General features: G+C 50.0%; 1 protein-coding gene and 1 non-coding gene across 2 annotated transcripts in view; both read right to left on the bottom strand.

The window, feature by feature from the left end:
- The window catches only part of PRKCA (protein kinase C alpha), a 401970-nt gene that overhangs the window by 8378 nt on the left and 375034 nt on the right, over positions 1–18558 (bottom strand). The window contains exons 15-16 of the mRNA XM_039235921.1: positions 12676–12783; positions 10593–10733 (exon numbers count right to left, since the gene is read on the bottom strand). Of these exons, the coding sequence (XP_039091852.1) occupies positions 10593–10733; positions 12676–12783 (249 nt within the window). The remainder of the gene's footprint in view (positions 1–10592; positions 10734–12675; positions 12784–18558) is intronic.
- Positions 3747–3853, bottom strand: LOC120234238. Its single transcript, XR_005529034.1, has one exon. It is a non-coding gene; the product is annotated as a U6 spliceosomal RNA (small nuclear RNA).

Here is an 18558-nt window from a genome sequence, read left to right as displayed (position 1 = left end):
CAGCCTGGACGATTTCATGGGAATCCACTCTAGGTGCTCCCTGAGGCTGGGACATGTGCTCCCTTAAAAAGAGATCATTTGCATTTCTTTTTCTATTCACTAACCACGCAAAGGTGAGCAAGAAAAAACTTTTGGGAAAAGTAAAAGGTGAAGTCTCTAAAAAGAAGAGGAAGGCAAGCCAAGGTAAATGGTCCATCCATCTAACTCTAGGTTTGTTGATGTGTTCTGTGAAGAGGGCAGAGGTCTGACCTTTCTTTTGAGTACCATCTTTAGGGTATTCACAGATCATCTTCCAAAAGGAAGTTCTAAAAGCCATGGCTTATCTGCTACATAAACAAGAAAACTAAAAGATGACTCCCCAAGATCTAAAAAGGGGACCACATAAACATCAGCACCAAGAAGCCTGGGGATGGGGGTGGGTGCTTGAGGACATAAAATTCTGAAGCTGCTACCCTGGGGAGGATTACTTCCAAGGGGGGCTGCAGCTTGTGAGGCTAAGAATGGTAACACATGGGGCAGAACCCCTTGCTGCTCAGAGCCACACGCTGTGTAGGCTGCTGGGAGAGAGCTAAGGGGGCTCCTGGAGACCAGGACAGTCTAAGCTCTGCTTGGTGATCACACTGCACAGGAGTAGGGCTGCTGGTCTCAAGACCGTTTGCCACCGAAAACCTCTTCCTTTCCCTTCCCCCTCTAACCCACTCTAGAATGTTCCCTGATCCCAGAGAGAGAAATCACATTCCCGCAAAGGAAAACCTTTCTTAAACCCATTCACTGAGGTGACGGGGCAGGCTGAGAGCAAAGAATAAAAGTGCTGTTCGTGTATTCCAGCAGACCATGGGCAAGAAAGCCCCAGAAATGCTGGAGGCTGAACCTGAGGATCAGATGAGATCCAAGACTCAGAAGAACTTCTTATTCTAAGGGAGCTCCTACCAGATGGATGCACAAAGAGCGGGGGAGGGGGATTTTAATCATAGGTTGGGTATTCTGAGAAACAGAGCTTATTTTTCCACCATGGAGGGTCTCTTAATGCTTTAAAAAAATGAGTCTTTCACAACCCAGTGAAATTAGCCCAGAAATAGACAATTTCCTTTAAGTCAAATTGGAGACGATCTTGACCTACTCATTTTTCAAAATGTTTGTGTGGAGAACCACGACCATCCTCAAATCACCACCATCAATGGCTGAAAAGGAGAATGAAAATCAGCGCTCTTTGGATCCTTGGAGAAAAGACAGACTTCAACAAGTTATTGTATTTCAAACATAGGAAAGGTTCTTCCTGTCGTCTGTGGGCCAACCTTACTCATAACCATCAGCTTGTGGGCAAGGCTCAGGAGCCATCTTAGATGTTAGAGGGAGTGAGAGGAGGCACTACTGCTATCTGTGAATGATTGAGAGTGGAGGTGAAAAATGAGGCTGGCCAGACTACAGACATCCTCTCAACCTTCCTCAGGGATGATGCAAGAAGGTTATTACCATGGCCACTGGAAGGGCAGCTTCCACCACAGTGTGTGACAACAGGCAGATTTGGGTTGGTCATGGCCTCAGAGCCCTATGCCACCTGACAACCCACAGGAGCTGCAGGCAGCACTTGCTACTTATTAGCAAAACCTCTTGGCAGTGTGCACCGTCTTCACCTCCAGAGGCAACCCATGCCTGTCACCAACTCATGCCTTTTGCCATCTGGGATATGAAGGGCCACATAACTCATGTGGAACAAAGATGGAGGAGAGGAGGGCAACAAGGGGCAGCCCAAAGCCGGCCAGGCCAGTGTGTGAGCCCAGGCAGTCCTCTGGAACTCCCGGAGAGCAGAGGGTGTGGGTGTTTACAGGGCTGCATTTGACCCCTAAGGGAAAAGGGAGGTACAGTAGGGAGAAGGATCAACTAGAAGTCAAAGCCCATGGTACAGCTTTGGGAAAATCACTGCACCTCTTTGGAAATATACTATGGAGATAAGAACATGCTATTGTGGGGATCAAGGGAATGAGAGCATGTGCGATCCTTTCTAAATGATCAGGCACGATACAGACCTAAGGCTCAGCATGTACAGCACACACCCATGTAAAGGGCATGTCATTAATATGTGAGAGAGGACTTAACACTATTAATAATCTACCTGCCTTCCTTCACTCTGGATTCTGGACAGAATTCCTTTGGTGCTCTGACATTCTTATCCACTCAGTAAAATCATAATTGATAAAATGAACCCAGAAGTCAGGCATGGTAAGGATGTGACAAAGCACAGAAAGATACAGACTCCAGGTGGAATTTGGGATGACCGTGCTCCCCATCCAGGGTCCTGGGCAGCACACGGGCTACTCACAACCCTGTGTACCCTGTGGAAGGGCCATGGGGAGAGAGTGAGCCTGCCCCGCGCAAGTCGGCTTCTCGTGATTCTTACCTGGGAGAGGCCACCGAGAATGCACAATACATGTGTTGGTCTCAATTCTGTCCTTTACCTTGGTGTCTCAGTCATGTAGCATATAACCCCACGGTCACTGATGGGAATTAGGGTGAGTATAAGTAGCTCGAAAACACTGCCATTACAAAGCAAAACCAAACCAAACCTGGAGGAGCAGGCAGAGCGCGGAACAAAGCAAGAGTGAAGGCGTGTTGCAAGACGAAGGAGAACGGAAACTTACAGAGGTGGGGATGTCTCTGACAATTACCAGATGTAGCAGGATATGCTTCATCTTAGGGGAACCCATATTTCAAGCCTGACTGTGCGGTGGTCCTTAGTGGAGCGTTAGTAAGAATGCTGCTGACAGCTGTGCTGGCTTTCTGACTCGTGGTTTGCACAGATTTCATTTAGTTAAGTAACCAGCACGAGAAGTGAGCGGGAATATTCTGTTCTGAGCTTCCTGGGAGGTGGTGTCCACACCACGGAACCCTCTAGCAAGGGGGCTGGGGTCCCGGGCAGCAGCCCTTTGTAAGATCAGCATGCTTGAGGAACGGTCTTCCGTGCATGACCCAACACAAGCAGGTGCACACGCTAAGGGTTAACAAGTGGGGTTAGTTTGCTCGTTTAGTCACCCAAGGATCTGGAAATGTGCTCACCGAAGGCCTGGATGACCACTGAAGCCAGTGCATTTTGGTACAGAAAGTCTGGAGAATAAGAACGGACAGAGGAAAAGTATTTGGAAAACAGTCAGTGCCTGCCCTGGGAGCCTGAGGGTCAGCATGGTCCGTGTAAAGGATGCCACAGACCCACATGCGCTGTGTGAAAGATGCAAGGTGGAAAACGCAATGCATGGTACCTTGCTGTGTGTATGACCACACGTGCATACAGCTTTCCAAAGGTTACAGAAGGGATAGCAAATACTGGCACCAGTAGTCGGGGGTGGGGGAGATAGTGTCTTGTCATTTTATGTCCATCTTTACTCGCTTAACTATTTTGCCACAGTATTAGTATTTTATTTCATTTATTCACGTTTATTTATTTATTTTGAGAGACAGAGAGAGTGAGCACGAGCAGGGGAGGGGGAGAAAGAGAGAGAGAATTTGCTGTCAGCAAAGTGCCCAATGCGGGACTCAAACTCACAAACTACTCTCACGACCTGAGCTAAAATCGCGAGTTGGATGCTTGACGCGCTGCGCCAGTCAGGCACCCCTAAGTTATTATTTTAATAGTAATTTTTAAAAAAGGGATTAGGACCCTCCTTCACCGCCTACCAACATCACCTGTGGTGAGAGACTGGAGACAGGTTTTTGTTTCTCAGGCAAAATTAAACAAGTACTTGCTTATCTGTTGCCTCAGAGCATATCTCAGGAAGCTGCGTGTCTTCCTTATGCAGGGACGATGCTGATCTTCTCTGTACCGTTCCAATTTTAGTAGATGTGCTGCCGAAGCAAGCACTAGGGCCGAGCCCAGGGCCAGTTCTGGTCTACAGGGAGCTGCCTCTATTGATGGGTTTGTTGATGGACACAGGCTCTAAGCCACCTATTACATGAGTGGATTCTTGTAAGTGTCAGAGCTGTGTGTCCGTGAGGGAAAGGCTTTGGCTTACTGCAGGCCATATTCTATGGAATATAAACATGCACTCCATTTGGTCTTTCTTTAGGAATGGCCAGCTTTAGAGAATTCAAGGCTCCTTTTCCAAAACAAGATGTTGTGATGCCCCTTGTTGTCGGAAACCTTCACTTCGGACAAGGGGACGTTGTCAGTTCACAAAACTTGAGGCACGTGGGGTCTTGCATTTATCCTGTCCGTCATGACTGAGCTCCCTGACGCTTGCAACAGAGCTGCTTATTTATACCGATTATGATTTTAAATGTCTCATTCCTTCCTTCCCATTTGTCTTTCAAGTGGAAAAGCATTTGGGAGAGGGAGTAATCAAAGAATAGGCAGCCTCCTTGCCTTGAATCAACCAAGCAGGAGCTGGGTTAGGCTGGCTTAAAGGCTTAAGTCACAGCTGAGTACACCATGTCATGGCTGATTCCAGTCTCCAAAGGCTGGTCAGTATTCACATGCTGCTGGTGAAGCTCCCTGAATCTTGAGAAATCTCTCAGTTTTATTTAGCATCGCTCTTGCTGGCATGACTGAAAGGCTGAGAGAATGAACCTACCTGTGACCTGAGAGAATGGAGGACACCCAGCCCAAGGCTGCCTACAGCACTGAGCACTTACACAACCACCCCAGGACCCTCCTTCTTCTACCTGAATGGCTGCTGCTCTGTATAACTACCTCCCTTTGCAGAGTGGTCACTAAAAAGAACACAGTCACCATGTCCTATGTTTTAGGAAATCCACGTGGAACAAGTAGGTCTAAGGAGGCATCCCATTTGCAACTTACTCTCAAATGGTTCCAAAAAACCCCCAACCACATGTATATGTGTGTCTGTACACACGCACACTCAGAGATGTACAGAAAGAACGATAAAGCGGAGGTGGTAAATGTTAACACGTAGGGAATCTGGGCAAAATGAATATAGCAATTCTTTATGCTTTTTTTTTTTTTTTTTTGCAACTCTTCTGCAACACTGAAATTGGAGGTTATTTCAAAATAAAAATTTTCAAAATTTAAAAAGGCACACTGTGAAGAAATAAATAAATAAAAAGGTACACTGCGCTGTCTTCAATAATTAAACCAACATCCAACTTTCTAGACAGGCTGAGGACACCATGAAACACTTCATTTTGCTGTACTCACTCCACAGGTGCTGCGTGTTTTACAAATGGAAGGTCTGTGGCGGGCAGGCAACAAGCAAATCTATCGGCGCCATTTTCCCAACTACATTTGCTCGCTTCCGGTCTCTGAGCCATGTTTTGGCAATTCTCGCAATATTTCAAACTTTCCCATCATTGTTGTATTTGTTAGGGCGATCTGTGATCAGTGATTACAACTCGATGAAAGCTCAGGTGATGGTTAGCATTTTTTAACAATATAGTATTTTTAAATTCGGGTACGTGCATTCTTTTTTTAAAAAGATTTAATGCTGTTGCACACGTAGGAGACCACAGGGTCGTGTAAACATGACTTTTATATGCACTGAGAGGCCCCAGAATTCAGTGACTTGCTTTATGGCCCACATGCTGCATCGCCGTAGTCTGGAACCAAACCAGCAGCGTCCCTGACAGATGCCTGCAAAGGATTCTTGGGTGACCGGGACAATGAACCTGACCGTGCAATCACACCACGTTGGCACTGACACTTGTACTCACTGTTCTCGTTATCTTTAGCTCTTGCTGCAAGGATGACAAAGTCCTGATGAAAGTTATTTTCCCCCCTCTCTCTTTTTGATAAAATAAGGACAGTTATTTCCCCAGAAAGGCTCCCTGTGACAGACAGGTCTATTTCCAAAGTGCTCTGCTCATCTGTCAACAATGGAATGTATTGCTCAGTGTTAACCTTATAGATTAATCTTTCTCTCTCTCAAATAACCGTTTAAGTGTCGTGAATGCTTCTGGCTCGCCTGTGAACTAGCTATCCTGCTCCTCGGTGCCAATGGATAGAATTCAAACATAAAAAATCAATCGACATTCCACTTCTGACGTTTCTGTGAATGGTTATCACAGGCAGGAAGAACAGGCGTGTGAAGGCGGTTCTTGGGCATTTTATTCACGTCAATAATGCATCAGGTAAAAGCCTGCACAATTCCAAGCAACATCGTATTGGAATCTTGGGCTCTCGTGTGTCTCTAAGGGCACACTCAGTCTTTGAGTTTTCTGGAAAGACAGAAGCAAGGAACTCTCCTTCCCTCAGCGGGTCAAGTGGGCTTGGCTGTGCCACTTGTTCACGGGGGGCCCCTCGTTCACGGGGGGCCCCTCCTCGTTTATCTGACGCCAGGGGGAGGATGCCTGGCCCCTGGCATTTCGCTCTCAGCAACTGAACATTAACCTTTTCAGGAGTAAAATCTTCTTTAAACTTTAACAAAAGGTACCTTCCTACCCGGGGTCCACTGAACATCCCTAACAAGCCTCTTTGATGACTCAGGCTTGTTGTCCCGAACCTCAGCCGAGCTGGTCCTTACGTCTGTGCATCAGAGGCTCTTCTGTTGTGTTTTCTTTGAGAGAAAATGGAACCCAGCTTGCTTTGCACCTTTTTTTCCATCAGAGAGAGAGAGAGTTATGTGGCTGCCTCCTCTCTGGGAGAACATAACACAGCTGTTTTTGTTTTACAAAAGAAACCAGTACTTGAGCGACGGCTCCATCTTCCAGGAAATCATCATCACCTTCACGACTGCACGTGGTGGCCTTCTGGGCCGCCAGGACTGGGGTCCCCCAGGGGGGCCGCCTTGGGGCAGGTTCGTGCTTCCTGCAGGCTCGTCCCTCCCTGCTGTCATATCTGTGCCTGGGCTGGGCACCCTGAACCTCCAGACTCAGGGGAGATGGCCACAGTCCCACACGCCCAGCACCGGTCACTCTCTCCGCTTTCCTTTTGTGAGTGACTTTAAACAGGACCCGGGCCACGGCGGCACTGCAGATCCTGACCTTAGCGTTGCGGTGAGACACGAAGTTCTGTGTGGGGCCTCCTGATGGACTCACGCATCACGACGTGTCTCAGGTGGTGCAATTTCGCATTTTCCGTGGCACTCGGTCTACCTTCAGTGGTGTTGCTTTGGTAGGTAGGAGATGTTCTTTTTTAAGTTTACTTATTTATTTTTGAGAGAGACAGAGACAGCGTGAGCAGGAGAGGGGCAGACAGAAAAGGAGAGAATCCCACGCAGGCTCCACGCCATCAGTACAGGGCCCGATGCGGGGCTTGAAACTACGAGATCATGACCTGAGCGGAAGCTGAGAGCCAGAGTCTTAACCGACTAAGGCATCCCATTGCCATGTTAGTAGGAAAATTAAAAGAAGACAGGGCATCACGGGAACCTGGTTACTCTGCATAAGCTCTGGGGCTTCCCTCTCCTCTCTCTCTCTCAAAAATAAAACAAAACCTGGTGACTTTGGAGTAATCTTTCATTGCAGATTCAAAGGAAAATTAAAAACTAAAGCAAAGCTGAGACTCCAGAGTTTGCAAGCACAAACTTATCTCTAGAAGCACCCTGCAGACGACCGGGGTGCTGGGGCTTTACTGCTGACATTCACAATAACCATGGGAGCCAGGAGTCGGGAGGGGACCGTCCTTCATCTGATAAATCTCGGTGAAACAGATTCAGTGGCACTTGCTGAAAAAGCTTCGAGCCAACTTCACCAAGACAGACTGGTTTCGCTGCCAGGGCCATCGACCCTGCTCACGTGGTGGGGGGAGGGGGACGCTCCCAAGAGGGGCTCACTGCACACGTGCAGTCAGAGCCTCTGGCGGCACCAGGGCTGCCTGTCTTCTTGGCTGTGCCAGTGAGGCCCGTGTTGCTGCATTTCTCTTTGAAATGACAAAACTGTGTCAGAAAATAATACTCAGCTCTATATTTTACCTGTAAGCTCTTTTGACTGTTTAATCAGCTCTGGATCAGGGAACGACACCTTTCGCTGAGAAAGTGGGGACACATCAGACGACAGCTTTGATACGCTGTTAGCTCTCCTCGGCGGCCAGGCTGACACGAGGCGGCCCTGGTGACGTTGGGACACAGCCGGCTTCCTGCTGCTGTAAATGTCCTCTACCGCTACCCGTACTGTTCCTGGCACGTGGCCTCTCCACTCCAGCATGGCGCCTCGAGACCAGAATGACGTCCCGGAGGCTGCAGAGATGCCCCCTTCCCCCGAGATTAGGGGCCAAACTCTGCTGCTGTGTAGACCGGTGGCGTGGTGTATGGACTGGGGGAAACTGAGCTCTCCCGGGAACCAGAACTTTCTCGTTGGCCTCTCTGCCTTTGAGTCTCTTCTGCCCTGGGACAGAGTCCCCTGCTCACTCCTGCAGGTGCTTGTTCCTAACTCCCAACATGGCTTCGTGTCCCCTGCTGTCCCGTCCGCTGCCCCCGTGTATGCTTGCCGGCTCCTTCCTTTTCTGCATACAGGCCTCCAGCAGAATGTGGGCTTTTGCCTGGGAAAACTCACTGGGAGCAGAGGGCGTCTCTCCTCTCCCTCTGACCAGAGCTCCCGCCCAGCAGGGCCTTAAACCTTCGCTCTAGGGCCTCGGTCCATGATTCGGCTTCTGTATGTGAGTTCGGGGGCTGCTTCTTCACAGCCAGAGGAAACTGCTTCTTTCTTTTGACTTTAGCTAGCTCTCTGTTAAAAAAAAAACAAACCAAACAGCCGCACTCCGGGAATAAATAAACACACACACACTGCTCCTGGCTCAACTCCCTGCCACGGCCGAACTCCGCCTGCGGTGACTTCCACGGCCCCCAGGGAACAGCTGCGCACTCCTGGCTCCTGGACCCACGTCCCCTCTTCTTCCCTTACATCTGAGTTTAGGGCTGCAGTGTCCACAAAAAAGGGGCGGCCACGCAAATACACAATGTCTTCTGAGGATGAGGTGGGAATAAATACAAGGGGATGTGTTTTACGGCTGACTTTGCTGCACCTCGTCTCTTTCTGCAAAGTGACAGGTAATGGTATTTTGCTTAAGACTTAAAGCAGGGTCGGCGTGGTGCGGGTCCACGCTGGTCCTGTAAGGGAACTGGGCTGTGGGTAAGAGGCTGCTGTGTACCTCTTCTATTTGAGAAGGCTAGAGGAATACAAAAGGGAAAAAAGAAAATCCCTAACAGAACGTTCTGAGTCCCTCTGCAGCATTATTTATGACTGTCCCCGCTCCCACCTGCCCCCTTAAAATCAGGTTTTGTAGACTGAAGGGAAGGCACCCTTCAGACCTGTGCCCAGGACTGGCTAAGGGAAGGTAGGGTGGCCGACACAGAAGGGTCCTGTTTGAAATGATGACTCAGGCCGGAGTCAAGTGACCTGATTAATTTTAGTGTTTCTTCAGTTTGTTCTAAGAATACCTCGGGAGAGGAGAAGTGGGCTTACCACCAGCAGTTTTATTCTTGGAGTAGAGGACACACAAGCACATTTGATGAGGAAGTTGCTGCTCTAAGAATAAAGCTTCTGCCAACCCGTCAGTGACTTAGCCACCCCAGGAGGGTCCTTTGTGCCTGCTCGTGGGCACCTGCTGGAGGAGACAGATATGGGCTGCGGGACACAGCTGTTCTCTGCCGTCTCGGGAGTGGGGACACCGAGGTGATGACCCAGCACCGGCAGAGATAGTGGCAGAGCTGGAAGGCACGATCCATTGGCCCCCAGAGATGGGACGTGGGGGTGGGGTGGGAAGCAGACTCCCCGGGAAGCACTGGAAAGTGACAGGTGGTGTGAGTGAGGAGGCCCGTGTCTTAAAGACTCTTGGTTCATCTCTAGGGATAGAAACGTTAGGAACGGCCGACGCTGGTTACAACCAACAATCAGGAGACTGGCAGACGGCAGGCACTGAGGTGGAGAGATGGTGCGGTGGGGCAAGGATAGCGACCCCAGAGCCAGAACACCACCTACCAGCTGTGTGTCTTCGGGCAACTTTCTCAGCCTCTCTGTACCTTTGTTTTCTCAACTGTAAACTGGAGACAACAGAACCCCCTCTACAGGCTGGCTGTGAGGGTGACATGAGCGGCTTTGTCAAGAACAGGGCCAGGTGCACATGTTAAGTAAACGGAAAGCACGAGAGTCCTATGGGAAGGGTCTCGTGAAGGTGGCAGAGCCAGAAGGGAGGTGGACACGTGCCCTGCAGCGGGGGCCTGCAGAGGAGCTAAGAGCCGCTTGTGCTCCAAGGACAAGGCACACCCAGGAGAGCCGGACACACGCGAGGAGAGCCGGACACACGCGAGAAGACCTGATGAGGACTTGGAGCAAGAGTTACAGCCCTGCTGGGCCTCTGAGTCCATGAAGCCCGATCCCCGAAGCACACGTGCCCCGTTCTCTCTCAGCTCTGGGGGGGCACACTGCAGCCGCCCTACTGGTGGGCATAGTCTCCCGCCCCTGCCGGGTCTGTGCTGACTCTGAAAGTCGGCGGGAATCCGGGGGCCTCGGACCACAGCTCGAAGGCAAGGCTGGTACCCGGCCATTTCCCCCACTGCACCCTGAAGAGGCCAGGGGTCACTGGCCTCCTCTCTCCAGAGAAACGGTGGGACGGTGGGGGTAACCCCTCTGGGACTTGGGAAAATGGGGTTCAGGAGCAGGCCACGTTCCCCGCCCCCCCCCCCCCATCGTCGGGCTCNCCCCCCACTCACCACTTTGGGCTTGAAGGGTGGTTGGATCTCCCTGTTCTCGAGTTTCTCCCAGTCGATCCTCCGGAAGAAGGCATGCTCCCGCACGTCCCTCTCCCCCTCGGGCCCGCAGCCCAGCCGCTTGCCGGGGTGTTTGGTCATCAGCTGGAAAGCAGCAGAAAAGAAGATGCAATGTACACTGTGGTGGCCACAGGTGACGACACCGTATTGTATGACAGAGATGTGCTGAGAGCACAGAAGTGCTCAAGTGCTCAAGTATTGTCCTCACGCAGAAACAAAAGGTAGTTAGTTACGTGAGGGGAAGGAGAGGTCTCCCTGATCACAGGGCATCTCTTCACACTGGATGTGCGTACTGAACCATCAGGTGGCACATTTTAAATATAGTGCAATAATTTTATTTGTCAATTCTACCTCAATAAAGCTAAAGACAAAAAAAAAAAAAAGATCCACCCCTCCACCGCCCCCCCCCCCCCACTGCCGCACACATAAAGTAGGAGAAAAAGAGAATGTTGGACCATAGTGCCTTCCCTTCGCTAGCTCTGCCCCCAGCCCTGACCATGTGGACGCCTGGAGAGCACCCCAGGAAGTCAGCACTTGCACAGAGTGACCCCCAACTCACAGATACAGTGTTGACAGCACGGATCTTTCTACAGCGATTTCTATGACAAAGGAAGCAGGCAAGCAATCTGGCCCCACAGCCAGACAGAAGAATTTAGGTAGGTGTCTTTATACACTGTCGTGTTAGAACCGCCATCCTAAATGTCTATAAGGATACATATGTGAGGGGCACCTGGGGGGCTCAGTCGGTTGAGCGTCTGACTTTAGCTCAGGTCACGATCTCATGGTTTGTGAGTTCAAGCCCTGCGTCAAGCTCTGTGCTGACAGCTCCGAGCCTGCAGCCTGCTTCAGACTGTGTCTCCCTTTCTCTCTGCCCCTCCCCCATTCATACTCTGTCTCCCTCTCAAAAATAAATAAGTATTTTTTAAAAAAGATACATATGTGAAAAGGTATGTAATCACTAAAAATTGTGCATCTCATGTGATGCTAGTAACAAGCCTCAGTGCCTATTTATTGCCTGGACCAAAACGTATTAATCGGAGACTCGGGGGGTTGACGAAATAAATGCCGGCACCAGCAGGTGACTAGTTAATCCCCACGTGCCTAGTGCAGGACGTAGAGGTGAACACGGACTGTCAGCTTGGAGGGCAGGGCCCAGCTCTCCTGGTTTATATATGTAAGCAGTACCTGGCCCTTAGAAGATGGGTGATAAATGCATCCCGACCCACCAAACCCACCGGAAAATGTTAGGAGTGTGCTACCCTCCATCTCACTAGGTCTGACAATAATTTTTGTGGCCTAAACCTTGACTATTAAAGACGGACCAAGTCACGACCCAGTAATCTCCATTCTTAGGTGTCTCCTCAACCGAAACATATGTTCCCCAAAACACACAACCTCGAAGTTTCGTGGCAGTTCTAGTGGTCACGGCGCCCCAAACCAAAGTGGAAACAAGCCAAGAGCCCAGCAGCAGCAGCATGGATGAGTAAACTGTGGTGCGGCCACACAGTGGAACACACGCAGCAGGACAGGAGCCAGAGCCACACATAAAAGAGTGCAGAGAAATCATGAGCATGATGAGTATGAGCAGGGGAGGGGCAGAGAGAGAGGTGGGGAGAGAGAATCCCAAGCAGGCTCCATGCTGTCTGTGCAGAGCCCAATGCGGGGCTCAAACTCTCGAACCTCAAAATCATGACCTGGCCCCAAATCAAGAGTCAGATGCTTAACAGACTGAGTCACCCAGGCACCCTTTTTTTTTTTTTTTTTTTTTTTTTCCCCAAGGGATGCCTGGGTGGCTCAGTCGGTCGAGTATCTGATTCTTGGTTTCTGCTGAGGTCATCTCACAGTTTTGTGGGTTTGAGCCATATTTCCCACTATTCCCTGGGAGCCACCAAGCTGGAGCCCTTGATGGCAGAAATGAGTGGCATGGGTTTACAGTGTCTCCACCACCTCTCAAGAGTGTGGGGAAGGGATTTCCCCTGTCAACCCCCTTGGTCTGTGATTATAAAAGGAATCCAGATCTACTTACTCCTTTGCAGATGGAAACGGCCTCCTTGGACAAGGATTTTGGGTAAGAAACGTTATGCTCCATTATCGATTGAAACAGCTCGTCTTCATCTTCGCCATCAAATGGAGGCTATTCCAGAAAACAGACACATGGGAAAACAGGCAGAGTCATTCATTAACATGGTGCCCAAGGATCTGACTCAGTGCCCAGAAACAGACAGGGCTTTCCGGCACACCAGGGCTGCAGGGTTAGCTCAGCGAAGTTACCAGTTTACTTAATTATCTTTCATTAGGTTGGTGGTTGTGTGTTTTTCACTTCTTCCTCAGTCTCTTTAATTATCCTGCCCTGGGCAACCCAAAACAATCTTCAGGGAAAAATATTTTTGAGTAATGTTTTCAATGATTTGCAAATAAATTATAATTAATCCATGAATCTTGTGATTATGTGTTAAAAAATTTAATTATGATTAAGTTAGGTTACGGGTGGCTCTGCGTGCAGGGGTGGGGGCAGGTGGAGAACACCAGTACCTTTGGATTCTGAGCATGGGGCGATGGGGCCATCAGAACACGGGCAAAAGGGAGTTCCTCGGGTCCAGAAATTCACACCAGGGCCCTTCTGACCCAACAGGGAGTTGTTCTTTCGGGAGCCTGGCACCTGCATGGTGGTAGCGATGGGGGCTTAGCTTCTACTGGATGCTTCTCTCTCCTCTTCGACTGTGTTTGTAGGAGGTCATGGCTTTAAAGTCAGACAGATCTGGACCAGAACTCTAGCTCCACCACCTCCTAGCTGGGTGTCCACAGGCGAGCGACCCATCTCTTTAAGAGGGAGTTTTCCGATTTGTAAAATGGGATTCCCCGGTGAATCTGCAAAACTCTTGCTAGTTTATCATGCATGCAGCAGGTGCCTGATGAAGGGGACCTAGTGGTACTGGTATTTTATTAAGGCACAGGAACGGTCTTAGAACCTGCCAGAACCTCGGGAGGAGCAGGTGAGCTCAGGACGCGCTTCAAGCTTTCTCCTCCAGCAGGTCTCTAATCCTGAGAGGTCTGGCAAATTACCTGTCACTATGGAGGGACAGTACACAGGATAAGTGGGTTTATGGGCAGTTTCATAATGTTCCTTTTTGGCTTAGCCGACCTTGGGTTTAGCATAAGAAAGGCAGACCAAGGGTCAGCTCTCATACAGAGAAGCCCTGTATGTTCAATCTCGTTACATTTTCCTTCTCGTGGAAGAGAGGACCCTCCATCACTCTGGCTGACACGGCTCGGGCTCTGCTAATGCGGAGTCCAGCTTCAATGTAAACTAGATCATGCACCAAAGCCAGCTCTGCGGTGGTCAGCAGCATATCCCTCCTTATCAGACATTTCTGAGTAAGAGAGAGCATCTGAACCAAGCAGAGTGCTTCCCCTGAACCACGATGCGGCTCATTCCAAACTGCTCAACTGACCCCAGCCTGAGTGCTCCCCCACCCTCAGCTCTGAATAGGAGTTGGCTGTGGGGTCAGCACATGGAAGCCACACCCACCCAGGGGAAAGATGCAAAGTCTATAAAGAACTCTACCTTGGGCTGGGTATGGGAGAGCTGGGGGGTGGGACCGGCACCACTGTTTTTGTTTTTTGTTTTTGGCTAGAAATATAAATAAATGGGCCTCTTTTCCAGTTGTAGGCGCCTGGTGTAAAGAATATTTAATTGGGTCGAAGCACGCAGGTGGGTGAGGAGAACTAAAATTAGCCTGCCTGTGAATGGCTCTGAGCAGAGAAGAAACAGCCGTCATGGTGAGTTTCCTTGGGCAGAAATAACATGGCGCTTGGGATGCCCACAGTCAAGTCAGCTGGGCACAGACACGCCGCTTGCAAGTGCGGATGGCCACCCGGGTCAGCGGGGTTGTGCCCCCTCCATCTACAGAGAGCAGAGCAGGACATCCTGGGGGTGTGAGCATAGCTGCGCCGGCCGGGGAGCTCCTGTTGTCCATCCTACCACACCTTCTCTGCTGATATCATGCAACCCACTTTTTCAGGACACCTGTGATATGACACACACAACATCCCATTTTCCCGAGTAAGTGATCCATAAATGCGGCTGGTTTTCGGCCAAGGGGATCTTCATAGCTAAAGCAAACCTGGTGTGGCTTCCACCCAGGGCTGTGAATTGCATACATCCAGGGGGCCCCGTTCACTCCAAATTTCCTATTTATTCCTTCTCTACAGTGACATGGTGCCAGGGATGGGGGCAGGGCATAGATTCTGCTCCTGGGTAACCAAACAGCACCTCCCAACGTGGCCCCTTAGGGCCACGAGTCAGGAGAAACTACAGACTTTGTGGATCTTGGTGCAAAATGAAAACGTGGGCCCCTTATCAGATAACTGTTGAGAATTTCAAGACAGCAACAGCAGAGCATCAAACCAGATGCGTGGGGTTCTTGGAGCGTGGGTCCTGTATGACTACATAGGTCTCATGCCCATGAGGCTGGCCGAACATGGTGAACTTTGTTGAGTAGTGACAGAGGTACCAGGGAGAGTCAACCGGTCTCTTTGGTGGTGCTCAAGTACAAGCAGTAGAAATGCTACTGGGGCTGAGTCACAGATAATTCAAGCCAAAGGCTTACGAGAAATTCTCTCCAAAGACAAACCATCACCAGGGATCTTTCTCACATGAGGCAGCAAGAACCTCTGCATTTGACAATTAGATCAACGCAGCTGCCTCTCCCCCACCCCCGACTCTGACGTGGAAGATGGGAATTTGGGGGGAATATTCCATGCAGGGCACTGGCCTGTTGCACCTGCTGAATTGTCCTCCTGGCGTGGGGGACCAGCTTGGCTCAGGTGAGCTGTGTCTACTAATGACCAAAGGAAGTAGATGGCCATGAGGTCCCCTCTGTGTTCTCCCCGAGAGGAGGACACCCCAGAGAACATTCCTTGGCTATTCAGCCTACAGGATACTCCTGGGTCCCCTTCTGGAGATATCCAATAACATTTACATTCGTAAACGTTCTAAGAAGTCCTGCAGTAAAGAAGGCTGTTTAATCCAATGTGAGTCATATAAGCTGGGGATGGAAGAGTTCTGAGGCCCCTTGAGCTCACCTGTTGTGATGAAATTTCTAAGCTAGAACAGAAGCCACACGACTGTGTGTCCTTGGGGGCAGTGCGTTCACATTTCACCCCATGTTTCATCCCTATGTGGCCCCAAAGACTGGGGCCTCCCGTCAGCACATCCCACGGTGGAAAGCTGCCTCCAGCCCTGACATTCTATTATCACCCACTGCCTGATAAATGGCCGGTATTTGGGAGTGAACAGCAGTAAGGACAGCGGCAGTAGCAGTAACACATATTTTCAGGCTCTTTCTGTGTGCCGGGCACCATGGGGAGCGCTTTGCATGCATCACTCACTTAATCCTCAAAACCACTGTATATCATATGTACAATCAATCCCATTTTACAGCTGAGCTCACTGAGGCTGTACTATGTGCTCTGGCCAGGGTCACAGAGCTGGGATGTGGATGAACCAAGGTTCAAGTACAGACATCTGACTGTGGGGTTGGGGCTCTGAGCCATTCTGAGCAACGCCAATGCCTCATGCTTGTCCCATGGGGTCAATGGTGAAGGACGGTCCCCTGGCGCTGCTGCTGGTGGGGCCGAGTGGGAGGTGCTTAGCTGCTGGTCCCTCCAGCACCTAAAGAGGGTGCCACAGGGGCAGGGGTGGGGGTGGCTATTTTGGTGTCCTGCACAGTAAGTAGTGGGCTGAACACAAAGAGGGGCAGTCACTGAGGCTTGAGAGGTTTCAAGTCACTGTGGAGAGTCTCTCTAGCTTAGAAACTTGGTGTGATTTCCCAGTCTCAATTTGATTGCTTATCTCTTGCCTTTGCCCACACGCCCACTGGCAGTCAGCAGAGGGCACCCAGGGACCCACGCTGATGGCCACCTTGGTCTTGCCTCAGTGGAGTGGGAACAGGTGCCCTGGGGTATCCTGCCCCAGGGCCGGAGTGCTCCACACTGGAGCACTTCCACTCAGATCTCATTGGTCAGAATCAGTCACATGCTCTATCCAATCACGAGTGAGCCAGGAGGTACAATCCGACCATGTGCCAGGAAGCAGGAAGACCCAAAGTATCTGGTGAACAGCACTAATGACCATCATACTCAGGAAAGCTCCCTGGAGCCTTACAGTGAATTAAAGCCATGTATTCCTGGGGGAGGGGAATTCCACGAAGGTAGCATCCACATTCCCTTGACCTTAATACAAAAACTGTTCTCCCTTTTCTGTGAACTCTCAGGCCTATCATATTATTTTCAAACAATGATGCATAGTTTGGAGTTTCTTGTTTTTCACGGACTGTTGCGAATACTTTCTCTGGCTACCTGCATTCCCAGATTAGTGCCGCTCAGCTGATACATCCATCATCTGTCAGAGACGAACTTCCCTGTCCACTGGCACACCTACAATGGCTTTGGGGCCACATTCTGAGAACTAGCACCTCTATAAACATCTCTGTGTGCGTCATTTTTTTCCTTCTCTGAAGGACTTCCTAAGGAAAACTTCCCAGGTGTGGGATTATGCAGCTGAAGAATGTGGACATTTTTATGGTTCTCGTTAAGTCTGTCCTGGCCACCCCTGGGAACATTCTTAGAAGTAATTGCTGCTTGGCCTTGGCATTGAAGGCAGGTCAGGAGTGAAGTTATAGTTATATTCATTTCCCTTCCCAGTCACCTCGGCTACTGAGCCTGGTGACAACAAGAGGTAATGTGTTGCTGGAGACTAAATACGTGACCATTTTGGATTGCTTCTCTCCCCTCTTTACCGCATGCTCGTAATCATTTTTAAATGTCTACAAATCTGGACTTTGTGCCTCAGGCTAAGCCACCCGTTAATACGTCAAGTCTTGGCTTGGTGTAAAAACGTTCAGCCCCAGCAGTGCCCTGCTTAGCAATATGCAATTTGTGACTTTTAGGCAGACAGGTGAGGGGTGATGCTTTACCCTTTCCAAAACGGTTCCTAAATCACTTCCTAGTTCGCGGCTGATGGCAGTCTGCCATGTTTGTCTCCTGATCACTGGTGACTGGTGGTGGGGTGGGAGAGCACCCACGGACACGGCAGGCTCAAGTTTTGGGATCAGGTACCCATTACCAGTATATTAGGAACGAAGACAAAACATAAAGAATGCTGGAAGAAGGGGATCTAAAGAGGAGAGGGCTGGTGCCTTTATGACAACCCCCGTGAACGCGCAGAGCTATAATATGCTCATTACGGTGCTGGGTAAACACTGTTTTTGCCCGAAAGTAATCATATTTGTCAAGCAATCCAGGAACTGAAGAAAGACTCAGGCTGTTTATGCTTAACTGCCCCCTTGGCTGCTGACAATAAATATACCAAATGAGGAGAAAATTGCAATAAACCATCTTTCCTGCTCATCTCTGGCCCTCTGTGATGAAAGAGGACAAATTCAGACCACAACCCCTGTCAACAACTTTGAAATAATCTTACTTTCAATAACAGCGTCTATTCCGTGGGCCGGTCCTGGAGGTCGCTGCAGCTTTGGAGGGGCTCTGGGTAACAGACGCAAAGCCTTCATTATCCTTTCCGGGCTGAGTCACAGCCCAGAAATACATTTGAATTTGCACCGAGTCACAGGGAAGACTAAGAAGTGGGTTTCTGAAATGAAAACACTGTGTTCGGGGCATTCAGGGGGACAATGGGCTGAGTCTGCGGCTGTGCCCGAATGTGGGCTGCCTTTAAGACTTCCCATTTAAAGAGTGTCACCATTTTCAATAGAGATAATGAAAACTTGAAGGAATCCGAACAGGCAGGCTAATGAAGTCTGAGAAGTAGTATGGGAAACAGCAAAAATGTGCCAGCATGTTTATGGTAGCACTGGGCGTGGGGAGAGCACCAGGGACAGTCCCCAAGTGA

Source organism: Hyaena hyaena, unplaced genomic scaffold (assembly GCF_003009895.1).
Source record: "Hyaena hyaena isolate Hyena2069 unplaced genomic scaffold, ASM300989v1 scaffold_104, whole genome shotgun sequence".
Taxonomy (NCBI): Eukaryota; Metazoa; Chordata; class Mammalia; order Carnivora; family Hyaenidae; genus Hyaena; species Hyaena hyaena.
This window is presented reverse-complemented; position numbering and strand designations above follow the sequence as displayed.